We start from the raw sequence: 25,625 nt of genomic DNA on the forward strand, positions 1-25,625 counted from the left end.
CCTTACTGCTCTTCTGCCTTAGAACCAATACTTAGTATTAATTCTAAGATAGAAAGTAAGGGTTTAAAAAAATAAAAGAAGAAAAAATAAATGAAAAATATAGTTTCAAGAATCAAAAGATTAGAACTGGAATACAGACTCCCTAAGTAGTTAGTCTATGAAAACATTTAGAAATAAGTAGTTTTTAGATAAATTCAGCATTAAGAAGGCAGGGGAGAAAAAGGTGGTGGAGACAAGGAAGAAATGTCACCTGAAAATAAATACCAAAATTAAGATTCATGAATTTCTAATAAGAAAGTAAATCTCCAATTATTTTTCTTTATGATTTACAATAGACTAAGATGGACAATTTGTGAACAAATTAACTTTAAAATTAAGTTAATCCAAATTATTACCCATTCACCAAATATGCCTAAGTTTTAAAAAATTACATATTAAACAATGTTATAATGACAACAAAAAGAAAAGATATTTTCTTCTTAGTTACCTTTTTCTCTAGGCTTTTTGTTCCTCAAAGCAATGAAACCATAAGTTTTAGTCTTAGAAAGGGGTGACTATATCTTATGGATGTATTTCTAAAGTCGCAAAAGTCTAACCTGTACAACAAAAGGGTAGTTAACTTTGTTCTTCAAGAAAAAGAGCAGCTTTCAAATGAATTGTGGGAAACTTGGTGGCGGAAATTCAGTCAGGGTGGGAGAACAAGGGGGGAAATAAAGGCATTTCCTGGCCATATCCACATAAAATCACACAATAGTGTAAAAATGATTGAATAATAATAAAGACAATATTTCTAGGATAAATACTTTTTTCCCTTCCCAGTGGAAATATGGGAGGGGAAAATCTTTTCTGACCATTAAAGCAAGTTAAAAGACATTGTTGGCAATCTACTGGTAATTGAAATTTGCCCAATGACCAAGCTTTCTAAATAGGACATATTTAAAATCAGAGTACTCACCACTGAATAATTTCTGTGATTTGGGCTTCCCAATGTGCAACTGATTCCTTTTTGTCTGCTAGATCTCTCATCTCTTCTTCTAGCTGTCGGTTGTTTATGCTTAGTCTCTCAAACATAGTAGTAAGCTGAAAGAGCATTTTAAGACATACAACTGGAATCTCAATTATACACTGAGTATATTTGTGAAATTTTTTTACTTAATAATGAGAAAATTCTACCTTCCAAAAATACATCAAAATTCATTAGAAAATTTTTCACAATTTTACTCCCAAATTCAGTTTTGGAGGTCATTGTCAGCTACAAATCTGTCCTTCAAAAATAATTTCACTTTATAAAAGACTTCTGTTCCTTTCTAGTTCCTCAAAAAGACACTTTCCTCAATGAATAAACTTTTTTTCAGTGTGAAGCACACACACCTATGATGTATAAAGCAGAGTAGGGCCTAAGTTATAGCTATGGTCAGCACCCACAATCTATTAATCCATACCGTATAAATAACCAACCATCAAAGAAAGCCAAAAGGAGCCTACAAATCCCCACTCCAAAATCCCAAAGTAAAGAAAATGGCAAAAATAGAAGTAGAAAGTATAAAGTGTCACATGGGTTATATTTTTCTCCATTAAGTGGTAGTAGTTTTGTTATAAAAAAAAGAAATGATGAGTGTAAAACTTATCAATAAAACTTTAAAGAAATAAAGAAGTAGAAATTATTCTTAATAGAGAAAATGGAGATCTGTTCAAAGAGGCCAATGTGACTCTATATAAAAGGAATTTGTCTACTAACTCAAAATTTTGAAAGTAATATAAAAAACAAAAAGGTATATCAGTTTGCTAAGGACATCTGAAGTATTAAAACTCAAAATTAGATGGTGAGAAAAATTCTGTGCAAGGGGGCAAAAGAAAAATGAAAAAAGACTTTTGCTGCTAAAAGAAGATAAGATAATAATAAAGGGCAATAGTAAGAAATCTGGACCCCTCTCCCAAATCAATATGCATTTATTAATTGTTGACTATGTGCCAGGCACTGTGTGCTAAGAGTTAGGCATATGAAGATCAAAATTTAACATTCCCTGCCCTTGAACTGTTAGGGGAGAAAACATGGTCATAAGTAGGTGTCTATAACTAGATAAAAAGGGGGGAGGGGTGACAGGAGCTAGAAGGATTAGCAAAGTTGTCTTCAAGAATATGGCACTTGGGCTGCCCTTGAAGGAAATTTGGAGTTCTAAGAGGTAGGATGAGGAAGAGGAAGAGGAAGAGGAGAAGCTGCACAGGCTTAAAGATAGGCAGTTGTCAGAGAGCCAGCTCCTGTGGATCTCTGAGTGTGTGAAAGGGGCATAGAAGGTGACAAGGCCAGAAAGGCAGGATGGGGCCAGCCAGGTGGTAAATAACTTTAAATACCAAAGAGGAATTTACATTTTGTCCTAGAGACCAAAGAAAACTATTGGAGTTTACTCAAGATGGAAATAACATAACTGAAGAACTGCCCATAAGGAAAACCATTTTTTATAGCTGTTTGTAAATAAAAGCAAATTAAAAGCAAAAGAGGAGCAAAACACAAAGAAGCTAGAGCTGGGGCAGAATAGTAGAAATAATCCAAAAAACAGCACAAGGAGGACACAAGAACAATGCCCAAAGAAGAAGAGAAACTCTGTGGCCCTGTCTGCCTTTCTGTTCTTTCTTGAGATCACTTTCTAACAATAAGTTTGCTCCAGGTCCCCTTCAAGTTGTTTGCCTTCCACCATGGATTTCTTTCCCAGAAGAAGTAACTTTCCCTTCTCACTCTGGAGGACTTAAGTCCAGCTTATATTTCCCTTTATCCAACCTTTCTGCCAGGACTTGTCAGCTCAGAGACAAATCTCTGTATTCATGGTAAGTTTCAATAGATTCTCTCCCTAAATAACTATCCATGATTTGCATTTAAAGTATCATCTAAGTAAATTTAGCATCAGTTGTTTATTTTACACAGAGCTAGCACTACTTTAAAAACTAGCAATGAAATGGAATAACTAGTTGTTAACTCAACTGGTGAACTGACCAACTTTCCTCTCCATTTTAGTGTTCATTATAGCAATTCTGATTGTTTTTCTGTAAACATTACACTAGTGATTAACATAGTGGTTTCAAGTGAAATCACTCTGTAATATGTAATTTCTGATCTCAATGTAACTCTTGAGCTTACAAGGCAGAAATGACCTCTTACTACAGTAATAAACAAGTATGAACATGTTAACTAACTGAAAGAGAAACTAGGGGGTTTTTGTATCAAGTTAAACTCCTAGTCTTAAAAACTGCAAGATTTGCCTTTAAAGTCTTAAAATTCACATAACTTATTTTATTTTGAATTTATTTAAAGCATCAGTTGAGACTTTCTTATATTTCAAAATACTCTTTGGCGTAATTGCACAGGATGCCACCATATATAATAATATTTCTTCTCAAAGTTGTTTTCAGAAAAATAAGCCAGGTAATGTTCAAAATAGTTTGGAGAACTAAAAGGTCTTGGGGAGTAAATGTGGGAAAAGAGAAGACATATGGGAAAAAAAATGGAAATGAACCTGTTTAGACTACTAGACTGTAAATGCCTAGAGAGTAACAATAATTGCTTGCTAAGTACATTGCATAATAGGCACTTATAAATGTTTCTTGAATTAAATTCAACATGATCACTAATTAGAGAACTGACAAAACACAACATAGCAACTTGTTTCTTAACACACAGGTTAAATAAAATACAATCTTCACTTATTAAAATTTCAGCCAAAACAGAATAAGGTTAGGTCTCAGTTAGTGAAAATAATGAATTCTGGGAAGTTGTTATATTTATTAGAAATTATATTGCAGACTTCTATTGAGATGAACTCATTTACTTAATTGGAATTTCACATATGGCAAATTTGAATACATGCAATTTATTATTCATTATCCAAGTTGATGGATTCATTTAGGTATTAATTGGAATCTGTTAAAAGTTTCTGTTCCTTTTTAGGGTGATGTTTCTAAAAACTAAAAGGGGACATATTTTTCAGTACTACCTGGCTTGAATGCTACTGAGGATGAACTAAATGTTAAAAATGACACCAAATTCTTAGTAGTTTATTTCATGGACCTGGATGGTTTTTAAACATTTCTCCATGGCTCAGCAAGGCAGTCCCTACCACAGTCTACTCTTGTTCAAATGCTTTAATACTACCTATTAATACTACCTATTAATACTACTTGCAGAGTTCTGAAAGAATAAGGATATAAGAAACAGAATGGAAGGAAAAGGAGAAAAGGTATAGGGCAGTAAAGATATCATATTCCTTAACCGATTCTGGTATGGTAGAAACTTTCCCATCCCAAGGAAATAATTCAATTCTGAAAGGAAAAGTATTTCTTTTTTAAAAGAGGGTGTGGGATGGAGACTATCTAGTATAAATTTATACTCACCATGTCTTAGTAGAATAAATAAATAAATTAATTAATTAATGTTTGTTGGATTGAATCACTCACCTTATCAAGCTCATTTGAAAGTTTTTTATTTTCTTCAGTCAACAGAATCTTTTCTCGTTCATACTTTTGTTTGAATTCACTTTCAAATTCTTCCCTTTCATTTTGGCTATTAAATTAAAAAAAAAAAACAACAAATAAAAAGTAGTTATTTCATTCATGTGAGCCAACAACTTCAGGGAAACTATTTTCATGTGTGTTTATGCTTCACAGATGAAATACCATTGGAAATTAAAACATTACAATTACCAAAATTAGCTATTACTATATGAACAACAACTTATCTTCTTAGGTCTAGGCAAGTACCACCTGATTTTTGGGGGGACTGGGGAAAGAACTGTGATTTAATCAGTGTAGTAATTCATGGTGAGGAATCCCCATCAGTGAGAATGAGAAAAGGACCTCATTTCTAACTTAGAGACTTTTAAAGTATCACCTTAGAGAACTAAGATATGCCTATGGTCACATAGCTATAAAAAAAAGATGAAAATGAGACATTTTCCAGTTCAAGACAACTTAGGAGGTCAGTAAAGGAGGTCAGTGACCCTGGGGTGGGAATTAACCCGAGTACAGGTGGCAGCAATGCTTAAACCTTGGAGAAAGAGGCAACAGTGTAGCAACAGCTTCAGGAGCTATTAACCAGAGACCACTTGGTCAAAAGTGAATACAGCGAGAGAACCCTTTGGTGGCTTTAGGGGTGGTTAGAGTTGACTGACAACTCTACTGCCCATATACAGTTCCAGGGTATGGAGGAGTGGTAATGGCCAGTAACAATGGGCCAGGAACCCTGATCTCAGTCCAAAGCATAGAGGAGCACTAGCTCTTATGGCTTCGGGGAAACAGGGAACACAGTCACAATGTGAAGGCCAAAAACATTAGCACCTGTGGCTGTAAGAGAGAATAAGTGACCCGATCCTAGTCTCAGGAATTAAAGGATCGTTAGCTCTTATGGTGGCAGGGAAGCAGGGGTGCTTCCTAGGTGAACAACAAAATGAAGACCAGGACAGCAGTGACCATATGTCTTTGAGGATCATACTATGTTGGAAACTTGCAACTCCCCAGAACTAGCTCAAAAAACAATAGCACAGAAAAGCCTGAAGTTTGGGACAATTCTTCCCTACCCTTACATGAATAAAATATTAACATAAAGTTGAAAGTCAAGAAAGAGGCTGGAAAAAAATGAGCAAACAACAACAAAAAAGAACCTATCCATAAATATCTACTATGATGAGGGAAAACCAAATTTGGAACAAGACATCAATGTGGAAACAACTATAAACAAATCCTTAAGGAAAAAAATGCTGGATATAGATGGATGGCTCAGTGGTTTGAAAGCTAGGCCTAGAGAAAGGTGGTCCTGGGTTCAAATCTGATCTAAAAAATATCCTAGCTGTGTGGCCCCAGGCAAGTCATTTAACCCCTAATGCTTAGTCCTTACCATTTGTCTCCATTGGAAGCAATACATAGTATTGATTCTAGGAAAGAAGGTAAGGATTTTTTTTAAATGTCAATTGGACATACGACTAACAAGAATTCCCGGAAGAGTTAAAGAAAAATGCTAAGTGTGGTTGAGGAAAAATTGGGAAAAGAAATGAGAGTGGTGCAAGACAATTACAAAAGAGAATTAACAATTTGGTATAAGAGGCACAAAAATATTGAAGAAAAGAAAACGTTAAAAACAGAATTGACTTACTGGTAAAAGAAGCACAAAAATTCACTAAAGAGAATAACTTCTTATAAAGCAAAAATAGGTCAAATAGAAATAATTAGAAAAATTCACCAACAAAAAGAACTCTTTCATAAGTAGAATTGGTCAAATGGGAAAAGAGATACAAAATCTCATCAAAGAAAAAAATTCTTTAAAAAATTAGAACTGGTCAAATAGAAGCTAATGACTTCATGAGACAGCATGAAAAAATAAAGTCAAAAGAATGAAAAAAAAGAAATGTGAAATATCTCATCAGAAAAACAAATGATCTGGAAAATAGATTGAGGACAGATAATTTAAAAATTATAGGACTACCTGAAATTCATGATGAAAAAAAATGCTATTCACCTTCAGAGACAGAACAGATGAATTCTGAATGTAATAAGTATAATTTTCTCACTTTTTAATTTTTCTTGTAAGATGGCTAACGTAGAAATGTTTTTCATGATTTCATATGTATAACTGATAACATATTGCATATCTTCTCTGTTTTTGGGAAAGGGAGAGAGGAAGAAAGAGGATTTGAACCTCAAAATTTTAAAAATACTAAAAATAAATAATAAATATAAGGAATGAAAATAAAACAAAACAAAAGATATTATTGAAAATCTTGTTAAGAGTCAGGCACTGCCTAAATGAAGAGAATACAAAAATGAGCTAAAGAAAATCAGCCCTGTCCTCAAGAAGCTTGCATTCCAGTGAGAGAAGACAACATATAGAAGAAGCAGAAAAATGGGGAGGGCTGTGATAAAATCAGAGTCCTTCTCTGTAAGACTCTATTATTTATGATATTTAGTGTACATCTGTTACACTGTTCTAGTTCTGCTTGTTTTGCTTTTCATTATTTCATAGTTTTTTCTAAGTTATTTCAAAGTTTTTCTAAGCTTCTTTATATATCTCATATTTATCATATTGTGTTATATTAATATGGTACAATATATTTAAACATCCTCCTGTTGTTAAACACTTATACTACCTTCTATAATTTTGCAGTTCAAGACATTACTGCTACTGTAATCTTTGAAAAGATAAGTTACTTAAAAAAATAATTTTTTCAGGTTCTATTTCCAATAGTGGAATTACTGAATCAAAGAGCATGACTATTTTAGTAACTTTTACTGTGCACTGTCAGAACAATCATTCTTCAAAAATATTCTATGGCTTACATTTTTTTACAAGTGGTAAAAGAGTATATGTGTTTCTTCATAATTCTGCCAATAGACGCCTTTATTTTTTAACAATTTGATATCAATCAGATAATAAACATTTACTAAATGATTACTATGTGCTAGGCACTGTGTTGAGCACTGGCAATACAAAAAGAGGTAAAAGAGTTCTTGCTCTCAAGAAATTTACAATCTAACAAGGGAGACAACATTTAAACAAATATATACAGGGGGCAGCTGGGTAGCTCAGTGGAGTGAGCCAGGCCTGGAGACAGGAGGTCCTAGGTTCAAACCCGGCCTCAGCCACTTCCCAGCTGTGTGACCCTGGGCAAGTCACTTGACCCCCATTGCCCACCCTTGCCAATCTTCCACCTATGAGACAATATACCGAAGTACAAGGGTTAAAAAAAAAAAACAAATATATACAAAGTTATATACAGGATGAATAGAAAAGGCACTAGAATTAAAAGGGGTTAGGAAAGGCTTCAAGTAGAAGATTGGATTTTAGTTAGGGCTTAGAGGGAGCCGAGGAGGTCTGAAGACAGCAGTAGGTGCCTCCATTTTACAGAAGAGAAAATGGAAGCAGTTGGCATGTCACACAATTAAGCAAGTGCTTGGGACTGGAAGTGAACTCAGATTTTCCTGACTCCACATTTACAACTCTCCACTGCACCATTTAGCTATCTTAGTTGGTAGCTGAGTTAACAACAATAATTTCTTTTCATACATTTATGTGCTAAGGATAATTTTTTTGGACTGAAACTCTATTTGTACCACTAAAAGATTCAATGTTTTTTTTATTAGTATAAGAAACATGGTTTAATTTTTCTACTTAAATTTAAATGTCAAAATTTACTTTATATATTCTTTTTTTTTTTTAAACCCTTGTACTTCGGTATATTTTCTCATAGGTGGAAGATTGGTAAGGGTGGGCAATGGGGGTCAAGTGACTTGCCCAGGGTCACACAGCTGGGAAGTGGCTGAGGTCGGGTTTGAACCTAGGACCTCCTGTCTCTAGGCCTGACTCTCACTCCACTGAGCTACCCAGCTGCCCCTATATAGTCTTAAAAAATACTTTTTGGTCTAAATTTTGGATATAATGACTATGGTTTTTTTCAGTAGCAAGTGGAGTCCCTGTAAACATGATCAATCCCTTATAAAATGGCTGGCAAATATTTTCCAATACAATTTTTATTTCAGATCAGGAGAATATTACTGCCTTAAACAGTTAAATGTAATAATCTTTGCTGAAAAACATCATCAAGAGTTGCCTGGCAAAATTCTAGAATGTATTCTTAAACTGATAGCAAATGACTAGAAAATAAATAATATATAATTTTATCAAGAATAGATCATGCCCAACTTCTCTCTTGTTTTACAAGTTGCATTGGAATACTATAGACATAATTTACCTAGATTTTATGAAAAAATAAAGTAGCAAAGACTCTAGTGCTACTCAAAAGACTCTTAGAAATAGAGAAGTCTGCATTAGCTAGGCTAGTTAAAAGTACAATCAGTAGGTTTTTAAAGTTTCTGAATGGTCAGTACCAAGAGTCCTCATTAATGGTTACATACCTAATTACACATGAAAGCTCTAGTGGAATGTCCCAGGGATCTGTTTAAGTTTTATGCTATTTAACATTTTTTTTTTGGCAGGTAGGTGACACACTGGATAGATAACTGGGCCTGGAATCAGAAAAATCTGAGTTCAAATCTGGTCTCAGATACTCTCTATGTGACCCTGGGCAAGTCACTTAATCCTATTTACTTCAGTTTCTTCATCTGTAAAATGAACAAAAGAAGGAAATGGCAACCACTCTAGGATCTCTGCCAAGAAAAACCCAAATGGGGGTCATAAAAAGTCAAATATGACTGAAAACAATGTAACAACATTTAATATTTTTATAAATGACTAAGATAAAGGAATAGATAGCATATGTATAAAATTTGTAGCTAAACAAAAATTAGGATAAATTATGTTTAATGACAGAATCAAGATACAAAAAGACATACATAAAGTATAATGTTGGATTCTAGCTAGCTTTTAAAGTAAAATTTAATAAGGATAAAAGTTTTACACTTTAATTTAAAAAATTGAACTCACAAGTATAAGACTAGGAGAGACGTAGAGTCTTAAATAAGTTTATTTGAGAAAGATATGAAGATCTCATTTGACTGTTATGAGATCAATAGCTACTAATATTCATGTTATAGCTAAGTAAACCTACTTCTGTTACCTGTTGAATGATATGTCAGTGTCATTTCATTAAAATGTTAAACCTAAATTATCAAAGAATTGGCCTGAGTCAGTCTTAGCTCATAGACTACTAGTATATTATACTAACGAGGTGATAATAGTAGCAAAAAAAAAATTAATATGATCTTAGGTTGTAGTAAGAAAATCATAATGTTCAAGACTAGGGATGTAACATTCTCTGCCCTAGTCAAATCATATTGATAATAATCTGAGTGTTTCATTTTAGACACTGATGCACTAAAGAGTATCTAGAGGAGTATTACCAATATTGGGAATTTCTTTGATCTTCAACATTTACTAAGTATTTGAAAGTATTTGGATAACTTGTAATTCAATCCTCTCAATTTTCAAATGAGGAAACTAAGATCTAAAGAAGTTGCCCATGGTCATACATAGTTTAATAGTAGATATAGTCTGGCTTTTCAGTATTTCTTCCAATATTCTATACTGTTAAGCATGATATTTGGAAATAGTATTCTATTATCAAATTATAAGTCTAAAAGAACTGAGAATGTTTATCTCCAAGAAAATTTAACTGGGACATGATAATGTGCAAGGTTTTAATTTGAAAGATGCATTAAATATGTCCTTCCTGACTCGAGAAAAAAGATCTAAGAGTGATACACAGAAGTTGTAAGAAAGCAAATTTAGGTTGATATACAGGAAATTTTCCTAAAAACTAGAGCTAACCAAAGGCACAGACAGCTTCAAGAAACTGAGGGACTCTTTCCAACCTGTCACCCCTTGCTAGAGATTTTTACTAAAGGCTAGATCAGCACATAGTGAGTATGATTATAGAAATGTCTCTTATATAGACTAGGATTTTATGGACCCTTGAGTTCTCTTTCAACCCAGAAAAATAGTAATTCTATAAATCTGTCTAGGTGTGCAATCTTTTCCTAGCTGTAAGATTAATATTTCCTTTTGGGCTAGTAACTTTGGTATATAAAATTTGTTTTTACAGATTCTCCTATTACAATTGGAACAAAAGCACTAAAAGATACATATAATTCATTCAAAGACAGAATGTTTAAAATACTTTCAAAACCCATAAATTTTGAAAATTCTCTCTGACAAAGTAATGTCCTTACCTCTCTCTCCTGGTCTTTTCTAATTTGTCTTTTAAAATCATTATCTCCTTCTTAAGGGCAAGCTGTTGGCCTTCTGCATCACGTAGTTCTTTCTTTAGATTTTTAATTTCATTTGTGTGTATTACATTCCTTTTGGATAATTCCTCTTCATAAAAGATACTTTTCTTTTCCAAGTCAGCCTTTAATTTGGTTATCTCTTGCTGATGTTCTATGCTACTTATTCCTGGTGAGCGACCAATCTGTTTTTGCTATAAAAATAACAAAGATCTCTTACTCAACAGAACAATGAAATTGTATCAACTTAGTTCGGCAATACAGTGAAGCATATGCATGCCTAAATAAACACTATAAACAGTTTTTAAAAATTACTTCAGTTAAAAATACATCATTAGGGGGTAGTTGGGTAGCTGAGTGGATTGAGAGCTAGGCCTAGAGACAGGAGGTTCTAGGTTCAAATCTGGCCTCAGACACTTCCCAGCTGTGTGATATTGGGCAAGTCACTTGACCTCCATTGCCCACCCTTACCATGTTTCTGCCTTGGAGCCAATACACAGTATTGACTCCAAGACGGAAGGTAAGGGTTAAAAAAAAAATATATCATTAATGTAAGAAGTTTAGAAGCAAATAGAAGAATCTAGTTACTATCATAACAAAAGTACAATAGAAACATATTAAGAAAAATAATCTCCACACAAAGTTTTGTTAGGTGGCTGAATAATCATTAAAATGAATAAAATAATTTTCTAAAAGGTATGTATATATACATATTTGGAATAATTATGTATATTTTATCCCCATATTTATTAGTGTAGGGACCATATATTCTTTATATTTTATATCTTTTCCCAGGTTAAACAAAGTGTACACAGAAGACACCTAATTCAACTGAACAGGAAGAAATTCAGGTATCTGGGTCAATACGGGACTCTATTCATAACTTTTGGTCTTAAACTTCCCATGCTGTTAAAGACCAAAGAACATTCACATTAATCTCCGAAGCTTTAAGATTTTTTTCTCTTTGTTGGCAGTTCAAGGTCATGGTAAAACACTTTAAGTTGGTCTTGAAGCCTGAGAAACCCCATTTTAAGTTCCATTTTCATTTGTCATTGTCAGATCCTACTTCTTCCAGTTTATCCTTCATATTCTCAGATATCTTTTTATTCAGAGGGTTTTTCATTATGGCACATGGAAACTTTCTTAACAGAGAAGTGCCATTTAACATTATTAGTACATGTGTATAAATTATTAATCAACTTGAGAGGCAGTTATACAGAAGGTGGCCTACAAACCAATTTAGTAGGGTTCTTAATCACCTGAACATCCTAACTAATCTATATAAAACAATTTCAGCAATTTAATCATTATAATTATAATAATTTGCATTCTTTAATAAATAATAAATTATATGGATTTATCTTGATAAATCTATATATACGTGTGTGTATTTTTTATTAAAAATTAACACACAAAACAATGGAAACTAAGCAAAAACAACTTTATTAATAATATAAAATGCAACTAAAGATACAAATTCTGCCATGTAACTAGGAGCTATCATGCTATATCATATTTGTAGATATGGTCTTGTATGCATATTCAAATATTTTCTCTTTCTGTTTCTCTCACTACAGATCCCCAACCAGAACCTCTAAACTTTTCTTATGTTTTTATAGTGAAGAGCTAAGAGCAATTTGTTTCTCCTTCCACATCTAAGGTAGTAATAAGCTAGTACATGCCTGGGTATAAAGGGAAAAAATAATTAACTTCAAAAAGCAGAGCATTCTGACCTTTAATCCTTCCAATTCATTCTCCAGCTGTTTAGAATACTGTTCACTCCGTTCACGTAATTTCCTGTCCTTAGATGCTTCTGCAGTTACAGATTCTACATGGACTTCCAGCTTAAAAGAGAAAATCAAAACCAAGTTTTCATTTTTATAATTTTGAAATTAAAAAAATATATATTCCTCCATATGAGTACACTATTTAATAGAAAGAAAACATGAATACCCAAATCTTTACTAACTACAATGGAACTGGAGGAATAGTAATTTTTCATATATGAAAAAATACAGTGAAATAGATATTTATAATGTCAAATTATCTTTTAAAAAGGTGCTTCCTTTTGTTAGTCCATGGCCACTATAGAATCTGTTTGACTACTAACCTCTTTTTTGGCTCGTTCTGTTTTGCGCAATTCTTGCCTTAAGCTTTCAACCTTTTGCATCACCAGTTCCATCTCCTCTTCCTTATCTCGTACTTGTCGAGCAAGTTTCTGTTTCTGGGAGTGCAAGTCTGTCAGTCGCTCATTCATTTCTGAGAACTCTTGCATGGCCAGTTTCCGCTGGCTGTGTGCGTCTTTCAGTTCTTTGGTTTGGGATTTTAATCGCTCACTAGACTCAACTAATTCCTACAGTCATGTAAAAAGAATACAATTTATCAATTGTGAAGATTGAAGACCAAACATGGCCTTTCATGTGGCTATCACTGGAGCTACTTTTGTAAATCCAAGGACAAAAAAGAAAAGAATGAATTATTCAATGAAACCAAGAAGAGATTTTTAACTAGATTATTTTATAGTCTTAGTTCTTGAGGTAAATCTGCTATGTAATAATGAAGAAATTACTTAAACTTTTGGAAGTATGTTTTTATGCTGTACTCTGAAAGAGATTAAAGGGATGTAAAAGATTGAAAGAAATGTAAAAAGTCACCCAGTCAGAGAAGAACCAACAGATATATAGAGAAAAAGGAGTAATGGCAATAAACTTCATGGCTACCTAATATGCCTTCATAATTCTAACTAATTAAGAACTAAATGAAAAACTACTAAGTTTAGAATATTTGTAAAGTCACAACTCTGGGGCTCACATTTCTTTATATCACCTTTCTTCACAAGATTAAAATGAGAACTATTAATATCTAAATACTAATACTAAAATGTGGAAAATGTATAGGGAAAGCTATAATATTATGATAAATATCAAATACATTTTATAATAACTGAATTTGAACTAGAGTTCAAAGGTGGTTTCAGAAACTTCCTAGCTATGGGACGACAAGCCACTTAACTTCTGATTGCCTCATTTTTCTCATCTGTAAAATAGGGATGATAATAATAGTACCTAGTTACTGGATAAAGTGAGATCTTTATAGAGAGCTTTACAAATCTTTGTAAAGAGCTCTGCCAACCTTAAAGTGCTATGCAAATGTTAGCTAATAATTACTGTTCTTACATTACAAAATCATTTTGAATGTAAAAACTACTATTGCAAAGTTGAAAAGTAACAACTTTGACCTTGAAATTTATATTTTAACTATATAAAAACTACTACAAGACCACCTGCAGTGGATCTAAAATGATATAAAACATTGAAAATATTTACTAATAGTGAAAATACAATGAATTAATGCAGAATTAGGTTGACAGTTCTATCTCTCTCTTTTTTTAAAACTTTACCTTCCATCTTAGAATCAACACTATGCATTGGTTCTAAAGCGGAAGAGTGGCAAGAGCTAGGCAATAAAGGTTGAGTGACATGCTCAGCGTCACACAGGTAGGAAGACTCTGAGGCCAGGTTTGAACCCAGTATTTCTCTGGGTCTCTATATAGTGAGCTACATAGGTGTCCTTTTTTTGATAACAAATATTGTATTTTTTTACACATTTTTTTAAAAGTTCCATGTCTTTAAAAATTATATATATGTACATACATATATGGGGCAGCTGGGTGGCTCAGTGGATTGAGAGCCAGGCCTAGAGATTGGAGGTCCTAGGTTCAAGTCCGGCCTCGGACACTTCCAGCTGTGTGACCTTGGGCAAGTCACTTGACCCCTATTGCCCACCCTTACCACTCCTGGGCCAAGGACGGTCCCTAGCCCGGATGAAAAAAGGAGGAGGGTTGGGTGTGGGGCTAGCAACCCCACCCTGTAAAAACTATATCTGCTAAAGAAACTGCAACCTAAAGTAGGGGCAGCTGGGCTAGCTCAGTGGATTGAGAGCCAGGCCTAGAGACGAAAAGGTCCTAGGTTCAAATCCGGGTTCAGACACTTCTCAGCTGGGTGACCCTGAGCGACTGTGTGTCCCATTGTCTACTGGTTGTGGCCCTATGCTCCTAGAATGGAGTCCCAGGATAAAAAAAAAAACATACATATATATGTAATACAGTGTATATTTTTATACTTGTCATCTAATAAATCGATCTATATCTATATATCAATCTTCTAGATATATAATCTCTATGAATACTGGCAAAAGGGAGAATTATTTTTTAAAAACTATGAACTAAAGCTTAAAGAACTTCTTAATATCTCAATATAACAATCATTCAAAGGCTATTTGAGCATCAAAGAAAACACATCTTCAAAACAGTTCTTATTTTCCAGCAGTTAGCTCCCAGCTAGCATTATATTCTAACATGCTGATTACAGACTTCTGGGAGAAGTCCTCCAAATGGAGGACAGTCAAAAATCAAGCCTAACTTTTTTTTTTTAATTTTAAAGTAAGAAAACAGGAGAATAAACTATGCCATGAAAGGCATATTAATTAGAAAAAGCATGTATCATGGTGTGGTGCTGATTATGATTCAAAAAATGTCAATGTTACTTCTTTCAGGTACTAACTCTTCATACTAATGTTGAAGTGTTACATAAAGTATGGAAAAAGGACTTAAAGGGTCAACTTAGTTGAAATGTTCCATATACAAACTGTAAAATCTCAAACAAAGATTTTAAAATAAATTAAATTTTCTGAACAAACTATTTTTCCAAACATTTTTGCTATATTTCAAAATTCTTCTGGGTTGCCATTTAAATGACTAATTTTAAAAGATACGTGAAAATTGAACAAAGAGAAAATGACACTTTTTATCTTTGTTTTAACATAATTTTAAATAATAAATGGTTTTAATAAGTTATTTTAGGAACTCATTTCCAAATGTACCTATATTATTTTTGGGAGAATATGAGGATACAATATATGAAATTTTAGATTTGCACTGCATTTTACAAATAAAAAGACATTAAATTATGACACTTTAAAAGTACTTCCAAGTCAGCAAACTGTAAAGAAATTTTACCTTTATTTCTTTTGTGTTTTTTCTAATTCAACACACTTACTAAGTGCTTGGAGCATGCAATCTAGTTTTTTATACAATGAAGACGGTACAAAGATAAAATAAATATGCGGAAATGGTGGAAAGGATTTCTAGTATATAAAGAAGAACAAATGCAGAGATGGATACTAATTAGACCAGCTTGGCCACAGCACAAAGTATATAAAAGTACTCAGTAGTATGAGATAAGGTTAGACAGAAGGCTTTGGGGTTTATACTGTGCCTCCTATGAGAGGTTTGGGCTTTTTTGATAAACAGTGAGGAGTCAATAAAGCAGGTCTGTGATAAGATATAAAATAGTTTAAATATGCTACCTGAAAAATATGAAGAACTGAAAACGATTTAAAAAAACAACAACCAAATCTCGATTTTTACCTTATTGAGGTCTTCCCTTTCTTGTTTTAGTATTTTTATTTGTTTCTCAGAAGCCTTGATTTGTCTAGAAGCATCATCTAGTTCTCGTCTCATTGAACTAGCTTCTTCCAATTGTTGTTCTAGATGATCAGAATCTAAAATGAAAGATATTGTTCCTCTTATAAACAGCACAATGAAATTATTCACAAAGATTAAAGTAAGATTTAAAAATTTCTTTATTTTAAGAGAATGCTGAAATCAGGTACAGGAATGCCACATCAAACAACATTACAAAATGCTTATTGTTTCACAGCTAAGCAACATGGCATCTATAAAGATTTAAAGAACAAATAAAAATATTATTTAAATAAGAAAAGCACTGAATTTGGAATAAGAGGACTAGGCTGAAATCTTTGTACATGTTCCAATACCTCTCCATGACTCAGTTCTCTTATTTATAAAAGGAAATAGGCCCGGATGACATTCTAAGATTCTTTCTAACTCTAAATCATAGGTAAGAAGTCATTAAGTGGCAGAATTTAGCATATTATTAAGAATGCAACACTTAGAGATTCTTAAAAACAAAAAAAATTCATCAACTCTAAATGAGTTCTGTTCTTTAAAGTCAGTAATAAATATTCCCATACAGATAGCAAATGGATTTATTTATTTAAATTCAATAAATATTATTATTATGTATAGTGTGTTAGGAATAGTCAAACAAAAGAAATCAGTTTCTGACATTAAGGAACATACATTTTACTAGATAGAACATATAAATAATAAATAATTATAAGGAAGGAAAGAAATAAACATTTATTAAGTACTTACAATATTCTAGGCACAAAGCTAAGCAACAGTGATAAAGACAAAGCAAAAAAGACAGTCCTGTTCTCAAATAGCTTATGTTTTAATGTAGGAAAACAACACACAAAAAGCTAAAAAGGTGACAAGTGGGAGGGATAGGCACCTGGAATGAGAACATAGTTTTGAAGTCCAGAAAATCCGGAACAAGGTCAGGATGAGAATAAAGGCAGTCTGACCTTGGCCCTTCCACAGAATGGAGAATTCTGGGAAAATTCATTAATGGAAGACAGGCCTTATGGAGAGATAGTTCAGGGTGAGCAGCCCACAGGAAGCAGTTCCAGAAAGGGTAGCTTGGAAAATGAGAAAAGTACAAGATAAAGAGGAAGGACAGAGCATTCATAAATAGCAAATTGAAGAAATATTACCCATAGAATGTAGCACTGAAATTAGTCTTGAAAAAATGCTATGAATTTCTAAGAGGTAGAAATGAAGAGGTAATATATTTTAGCACTAGAAAAGAATGCTGATTTTGAAAAATAGGTTAGTTTGAATGCAATACCATGTGAAAATGAATTATGTGAAGTCTAGAAAGGTACTCGTAAGCAAATTTTAAAGAGCTTTTTAAATGCCAAGGTGGAATCTTTATTTTTATCCTTGAGACAACAGAAAGCTTTTGAAGATTCTTGAGTAGAGAAATGCTAGATACAAACCCATACTTTAGGAAGTTGATTTTGGCAGCTGTACTATGGATGAATTAGCAAGAAAAGAGGAGAATCAAGGAGATTAAAAAGAAGGTCACTGAAATAATCTAGTTAAAAAGTGATTAAGACCAGATTTAGGCTAAAGCTAAGAATAGGGAGAGAAGGGGGCACACTTAAGAGAAATAGAGGAATAATAGACAAGATTTAGCAACAAATTATATTTTAGAGTATGTGTGGAACAGAGAAGGGAAGAAGGGGAAGGAAAAGATGGAGAGTTTACCAAGTAATTAGTGATACAGGAATGGAAGTCAAAAAGAGAGATTTATATCAAACATACAGATTTCTTGAAGTCATCAGAATAGATATAACTGGATACATGAGAACTTATGATATCATTGAGAAGTATGGAGAGAGAAAAGAAATCTCAAGTGATGATGCTAACAGAATTAATTTACAGATTTAGAGTATTATCCTTCAAACTATGAAGGAATTACTTTTAGCAAAATCATAAAACTCATTTAGGAAAATTCATTTAGCAAAAGGACTAGAATCTCAAAGAAAGCAATTTTTAAAAAGTAGGAATGATGAACAAATAGTCATTTTAGAGACAATGTAAGCAAGAATTAGAAATAATTATGTACAGTAGCTCAGGTTTTGATAACCCAAGAATATTAATATACTTTGTGAGGGTCTCCCAATTTGACTTAACAAATGTTGGGAAAACTGGAAGGCAATTTGAAAAAAAATAGATTTTAAAAAGCAATTTAGATCATATGTCACAGCATGGTCCAAACAGATATGTAGCCTAAATATTAAAAGTAACAACATTTTTTTAACGGAGGAAGGTAGTAGAAGAAGATACTTTTTCATAACTATGGCCAGTGGGAGAATAATAATAATAATAATAACAATTATTATTATTATTATTATTTTGGTAACCCTTACCTTCCATCTTAGAATCAATATTGTGTATTGGCTCCAAAGCAAAAGAGTGGTAAGGGCAGGCAATGGGGGTCAAGTGACTTGCCTAGGGTCACACAGCTGGGAAATGTCTGAGGTCAGATTTGAACCTAGGACCTCCCAACTCTAGGCCTGGCTCTCAATCCACTCAGCTACCCAGTTGCCCCTGAGAATTATTTTTTAATTCAAAATATTTTATTTTCCCAATTACATATAATAATAATTTTCAACATATCTTTCCCCAAATTTTAAGACCCAAACCATCTTCCTTCCTCTCTTTCCCCAATCTTCGATGGTAAGCAATTTAACCTGGGCCATAGATGTCTTATCATGTAAAACACACTTCCACATTGGTCATGGTTGTAAAAGCACACTCACAGAAAAGCAAAACCCCATAATAAAACTGTAAATAAACTGATGTGAAAGATAGTATGTTTTAATCTGCATCCAATTCCCAATAGTTCTTTCTATGGAAGTGGATGGCATTCCTTGACATAAATCCTTCAGAATTGTCCCAAATCATTGAATTGCTGAGAGTAGCCAAGTTTTCACAGTTGATCATCATATAATATTATTGTTACTGTGTACAATGTTCCACTAGTCCTGCTTATTTTGCTCTGCAGGAATTCAACAAAAGAGACAGAGAAGGGGTGTCAGATATAGAGGAGAAAAACCAGGAAAGTGATGTCCTGAAAAGCTAGAGAGAAGAGAATTATCAAGTAGGAGAGAATGATTCACAGTCTCAAAGGCTGAAGAGAGGTCAAGGAGAATGAAGATTAAGAAAAGGCCACTAGATTTGGCAACTAAGATCATAAGTAACTTTGGAGAGAGCAGTTTTGGTGGAGTGATAAGGTTAGGAGCAAACTTTCAAGGGCTTAAGAAAAGGGAGAGAGGAGAGAAAGTGGAGGTACCTCCTGTAGGCAGCTTTTTTAAGGTTAGGTACAAAGGGCAGGAGAGATATAGGGACAAAAGTTAGCAGGAAAGGAAGGAGGAAGTGAGGATTTTTTTTTTTTTAGGATGTGGAGGACATAATCATGTTTATAGACCAAAGGAAATGAGTCAGAAGAGAGGAAGAAACTGAAAATAAGTTAAAGAATTGAGATGACAGAGGAGCTATCTATTGGAGGGGACAGAATGGAATGAAATCACTTGAACAAGCAGAGGGGTTGGTGTTGGAAAGAAATAAGCCACTTAATCATGTGAAACAGGGATGAAGGAGAGAAAAGTGGTAGAAAATTCTTGAGTGATAAAGATAAGAAAGAGAGGTTAGGAGATGGTTCATAGAAAATAGCCTCAATTGCTTTTGTACAACATGAGGCAAGGATCTCAGGTGAGTTAGTATGGGGAGAGGTAGCCATGGAGGTTTAAGGTGAGCTAAAAAAAAGTTTGAAAGAGGCTCTATGGAGAGTGGGAGAATGAGTTGATGAAAGGTATAGTAGATTTGCCCTAGCAGCAGTAAGGGCCCACATGAGGATATATAATATAAATTTGTAGTGTACCCAGTCAGAACAGTTAGATGATATTCTCTACATTCTTTTAGCAGTTAGGCATTAGGGGAGAAAATGGTGGGAATGATCAAAGGGGATTCAGGATTCAAGAAAGGATGACAATGTAGAGTTGACCTGGTTCACCAAGGAGTCACATCAAAGAGAAGAAAAGAGAGAAGAGAATTGAGGGGTAAAGGAGATGAATGCCATGGCAAAGATGAAGATTAAGGGAAAGCAAAGGGAGAAGTGAAATTATCAAAAGATCACAGCCAGAGAAGGGAATTTCAGAATTCTTGAGTGGAGGTGGTACATTTGTGGATGATGGCAAGAATGAGGGTATGATTGATCATTTTTTGTGTATGGTTGAGTGGGGATGAAGGAGTATCTTACAGGAATTGAATAGGTTGAAGAATAATTAGGGTATTGGAAGGCAAATCAATAGGTATTCTTAAGTCTCTAATATGAAGCCAGGAGTTGGGGAAGAGCCAGATATCCAACTCATTGAAGAAGAAAGGGAGGCAACAATAGTAGACAACAGTTAACTAGGATTTTCATTGGGTGGAAGACATGAATAGCAAGAATCTCAAAGGAAGAGAGGTTACTGACTACTGGAGAAAGGTTGAAAATCTAAAAGTGGCAGTGGGGAGCAAGGAGTATTCCAACTACTCTTTAAATGCTTCTAGTAGATATGACACTGGGTTCATCAAATGTAACTAACACTGTTTTATACTCAAATTGAGTTTATAAAACTAGTAATAGATCTAAATGTCCTGTGGGGACATACTGACATGAATTCAAACAAAGATAAAAATCAAGAGAATGACTAAAAAACACAGTTATATTTGTAGACATTAAGGGGTTCAAGACAAGACAAGATTAAGCTACTACTAAAGAAAGAAATTAAGAGAAAGCCCATCCTGAAGAAGTTACACTTATCAATGAATAAGATTTTACAAAAGAATGGTAGAAACATTTTAACAGCTCAACCAAGATGACCAAGTAGTCAAAAGTTTGTTTAAAAAAAAGTATGTTATTCTGTTAACTAATATGAAAAACTCTCCTACAATATATACAAACTCTTTTGGGGATTCAAGCATTATTACACACAGAAATATAATTCATAATCATCTAACATAAATTTATTTTGGTTGTTCAGTTGTGTCCCACTTTTTGTGACTCCATCTGGAGTTTTCTTGGCAAAGACAATGGAGTGGTTTGGCATTTCCTTTTCCAGCTAATTTTACAGAAAAGGAAACTGATGTAAACAGGGTTACACAACTAGTAAGTGGCTGAGGCTGAATTTAAACTCAAGTTTTCCTAACTCCAAGTCCAGCAATCTATTCAGTGCACCACCTGGTTTATATCTTCTTTGCATATAGTAATTTGAATGTTTTCTCCTCATTATACCAAGAGCTTCTTGTGGTCTGGGTTTGTCTGTTTTTCACTTTTCTTTGTGTCCCCATTGCTTATGATGGCTTCTGACTCAGAACATACAATAAATGCTGGCTGACTGACTGACTGACTTACTACTCAGGGGACTAGGAAGTGATGTCAAGAGACTGAGTCTTTATTCTTCTGAGCCAATTATGTCTCAAGAATGCCTTAAAACTCCTGTGAAGAAAAGCAAACCTAATTTAAATGGAGGGGTGGGAAGAAGAGAGGACACATCTCTCACCACAGTACTTATTCTGCACCTCTAATCTGTGTTTAAACAGAATTATAAGGCTCTCTTCCCAGTAGAGCATAAACGTGAAGGCCGATTATTTTATGTTTTAATCCTTAAATCTCTATTTTCAACAAACAACTGGCAGATAGTAGGTACTTAATACTTACTAATCAAGAGAAATAACAAATTGGTGAAAAGGGAAGAAGTGTGAAGGCAGTTGAAAGTGAAGCAATATGAATGACATATCATGATTGATACATCCTCCTAGATACAAGAGGGGGGAGCGGGTGAGAGAGAATGCACGCAATGGGTGTCTAAAAGCCATCTGCCCCAGAAACTTAACTGCTGATAGTATCTTGTTGACAATAATGCTATGCTACGTTTTAAAGAAAGTATATGTAGAAGTAAATAAGATAAATATTTATTGACTAGTAGAAAAAGGACCATGAAAAAAATCTTTAAAATGTTTATATAAATACGGATATCTTTTCTTAATAGTAGTAATACAAGTACAAATTTAATCTGTATACCTGCAAGGCTTGGTAATGAAAAGGCAAATTGTAGTTGGGTAGAAAGTAAACTCCAATAGTAATCAAGAGACCTGAGTTCTGATTTATGGCTCTGCCAAGAACCTGCTGTGAGAAATCATTTCTTCTGTTTGGATCTTTGTTTCTATATATAAAATAAAGAAGCTAGACTTGATGATAAATAAATTACTATACAGTTTCACAACATATAATCTAAATTAGAAAGTAAATCAATATCAAAGATATACAAATATCTTAAATGAAGGAAAAATATTTCTTTAAAATATTAACATGTTGGTTCCAGGTTAAGATGGCGGCAGAGTAAGAAGCAGCTCTTAACCTCTCCTGACCGAAACACACAAAACTCCTCAAGGGGACATAAAAACAAGTCCAGACGAACGGAGGAACCCCACAACAGGGCACAGCGTGGAAGGTACGTGGAATCAAGGCATTTCCATGCTATAAAGGGGTGAAACAGCTCTCACTAAATCTCAGGCTGAGCAACCACCCCACCCCCACCCCCTCCACACACAACACCTATAGCGCCGAAGCCAGCTAAAAAGAAATAGAGCAAGTTTGGGGCACCCATCGAGTCATTGGCAGCTCCGGGGCCTGTTCCTGAGAGCAACAAGATTTAGGACCCCAAAAAGCTAACGAACGCACACAAAATTTGAGCGCGGGAGCAGGGCGCCGAGAACAGACGCAGGGCGCAGAGCGCAGGCTCAGAGCACGGGCGGAGGCGTGGGTGGAGGCAGACACAGCCACAAGCTAAAGCTCTGAAACCCTGAGTGGGGAACCAGTGCAGACGGGTATACAACTGTGGAAGCAGCACCCTGAGACTTGTAAAGAAACCTCTGGCAGAGGATCAAGCAAGGGGGTCAACCAGGGGGCTTGACCGCGGACAGACACTGAGCGCGAGGATAAACCTGAGAAGCTGCTGGGCTAACGATGGCTACCCAGTCTCAGGAAGTTCAGAAGAGAAAGATTAACAACAAGAAAAAGAAGTCTTTAACACTCGAAAACTTTTACACAGAGAAAATCCAGACAACCGAGCAAACAGAGGAGGAGAACAAACAAGCATCCGGACCCTCCTCAAATAAGGAAAACTCCTCACAAGCTATGGAAGAGTTCAAAACTGAGATTTTGAGGAAAATGAAAGAGATCTGGCAAGAAAAGAACTGTTTAAAAGGTAGAATCTTGCAATTGGAAAGTGAGGCTCAGAAACCAAATGAACTGATAAGCAAATTGAATACCAGAAATGACCAGATTGAGAAGGAATACCAGAAGATTATAGCCAAAAACCAGAAGATTATAGCCGAAAATCAATCCCTAAAGGCTAGAATTGAGCAAGTAGAAGCTAATGATCTCTCAAGACAACAAGAACAAATAAAACAAAGTCAAAAGACTGAAAAAATAGAAGGAAACATGAAATATCTCAATGAGAGAGTGACAGACCAAGAAAACCGGTCTAGAAGAGACAATTTGAGAATAATTGGTCTTCCAGAAAAACCAGAAATTAATAGAAACCTGGACTCCATACTAACAGAAATAATTCAGCAAAATTGCCCTGAAGTCCTACAACAAGAGGGCAATGTAGACATTGAAAGGATTCATAGAACACCTGCGACATTCGATCAAGAAAAGAAAACATCCAGAAATATAATTGCCAAATTCAAGAGTTTCCAAGCAAAAGAAAAAATCTTACAAGAAGCCAGAAAGAAACAATTCAAATATCAAGGAGCACCAATCAGGATCACACAGGATCTGGCAGCCTCCACGCTAAAAGATCTCAAGGCTTGGAATACAATATTCAGAAAGGCAAGAGAGCTGGGCCTGCAACCACGGATCAACTACCCATCAAAATTGACTATATATTTCCAGGGGAAAGTATGGGCATTCAACAAAATTGAAGAATTCCAGGTATTTGCACAGAAAAGACCAGGGCTAAATGGAAAGTTTGATATCCAACCACAAAAATCGAGAGAAACCTGAAAAGGTAAATAAGATACAGAGGGGAAAGAAAGAAAACTTATATAATTTTTAAATTTGCCTTTTTAAGGGCCTCAGTGAGATCTAATTATCTGTATTCCTATGTAGAGAAATGTTATGTATAATTCTCTGTAGTGAACTCTATTCACTATTATAATAATCAGAAGAATAATTCACAGGGTGAGGGTGGAACACTAAATAATCTAAGATGACATGGGGGATGGGAAAGAGGGGGTGAATAGCAGGGGACACCAAGAGAAACTTGAGTGAATAAGAAAATAGGATATACTATTACACACAAAGAGGGCATGGGAGGGAGAGGGGACAAATACTATTATAAGAAGGAGAGGAAGAGAGCATTAAGAGGTAATAATCAAACCTTACTCTCAGTGTAATCAACATGGAGAGGGAAGAGTAGCTATACTATCCATTGGGACATAAAACTCTTATCTAACCCTTCTGAGAAAGTTAGAAGGGATAAACCAAGGGGAGCAGGGGAGTGGGGAGGTCAAAAAAAGGGAGGGGAGAAGAGGGAGGGAATTCATAAGGCCTTTAAAAACAAAAAGAGGAGGAAAAATAAGGGAGGGGGTAGAAAGGAAAGTTAATCAAGGGAGGGGATAAGGGATAGCGGCTCTATAGGAAACCACTGATTTGAAAGAAAAAAGTATAAGGAAAAAGGGGGTAGGAAGAGGGGAGGATTCAAAAATGTCAGCAAATGCACAACTGATGATTATAACTGAATGTGAATGGGATGAACTCGCTCATAAAACGGATGCAAATAGCAGAGTGGATTAGAAACCAAAATCCCACCATATGTTGTCTACATGAAACACATATGAGGCGGGTAGACACACACAAGTTCAAGGTTCAGGGTTTTAGCAAAATCTTTTGGGCATCAAATGAGAAAAAGAAGGCAGGAGTGGCTATTATGATTTCTCACAAAGCCAAAGTAAAAATAGATATGATTAAAAAAGACAGGGAAGGTCATTACATCCTCATTAGAGGCAGTATAAACAATGAGGAAATAACACTGCTCAATATGTATGCACCAAGTGGCATAGCACCCAAATTCATAAAGGAGAAACTGGCAGAGCTCAAGAAGGAAATAGATAGTAAAACCATACTAGTGGGAGATCTAAATATTCCTCTTTCAGATCTAGATAAATCAAACCGAAAAATAAATAAGAAAGAGGTAAGAGAGGTGAATGAACTCCTAGAAAAATTAGATCTAATTGATATGTGGAGAAAAATAAATAGGGACAAAAAGGAATACACCTTCTTTTCAGCTGCACATGGCACATTCACAAAGATTGATCATGTTATAGGGCATAGAATCATTGCAAACAAATGCAAAAGAGCAGA

At 34.5% G+C, this 25,625-nt stretch overlaps 1 protein-coding gene across 1 annotated transcript in view; it reads right to left on the bottom strand.

Annotated features, from left to right (window-relative positions):
• Positions 1–25,625, bottom strand: part of LOC123247970 (serine/threonine-protein kinase MRCK alpha-like) — a 426,637-nt gene that overhangs the window by 92,562 nt on the left and 308,450 nt on the right. The window contains exons 12-17 of the mRNA XM_044677091.1: positions 16,148–16,281; positions 12,830–13,072; positions 12,453–12,563; positions 10,666–10,913; positions 4,447–4,552; positions 956–1,080 (exon numbers count right to left, since the gene is read on the bottom strand). Coding sequence (XP_044533026.1) covers positions 956–1,080; positions 4,447–4,552; positions 10,666–10,913; positions 12,453–12,563; positions 12,830–13,072; positions 16,148–16,281 — 967 coding nt within the window. The remainder of the gene's footprint in view (positions 1–955; positions 1,081–4,446; positions 4,553–10,665; positions 10,914–12,452; positions 12,564–12,829; positions 13,073–16,147; positions 16,282–25,625) is intronic.

The sequence above is a fragment of the Gracilinanus agilis genome, chromosome 4 (assembly GCF_016433145.1).
Source record: "Gracilinanus agilis isolate LMUSP501 chromosome 4, AgileGrace, whole genome shotgun sequence".
Lineage (NCBI taxonomy): Eukaryota > Metazoa > Chordata > Mammalia > Didelphimorphia > Didelphidae > Gracilinanus > Gracilinanus agilis.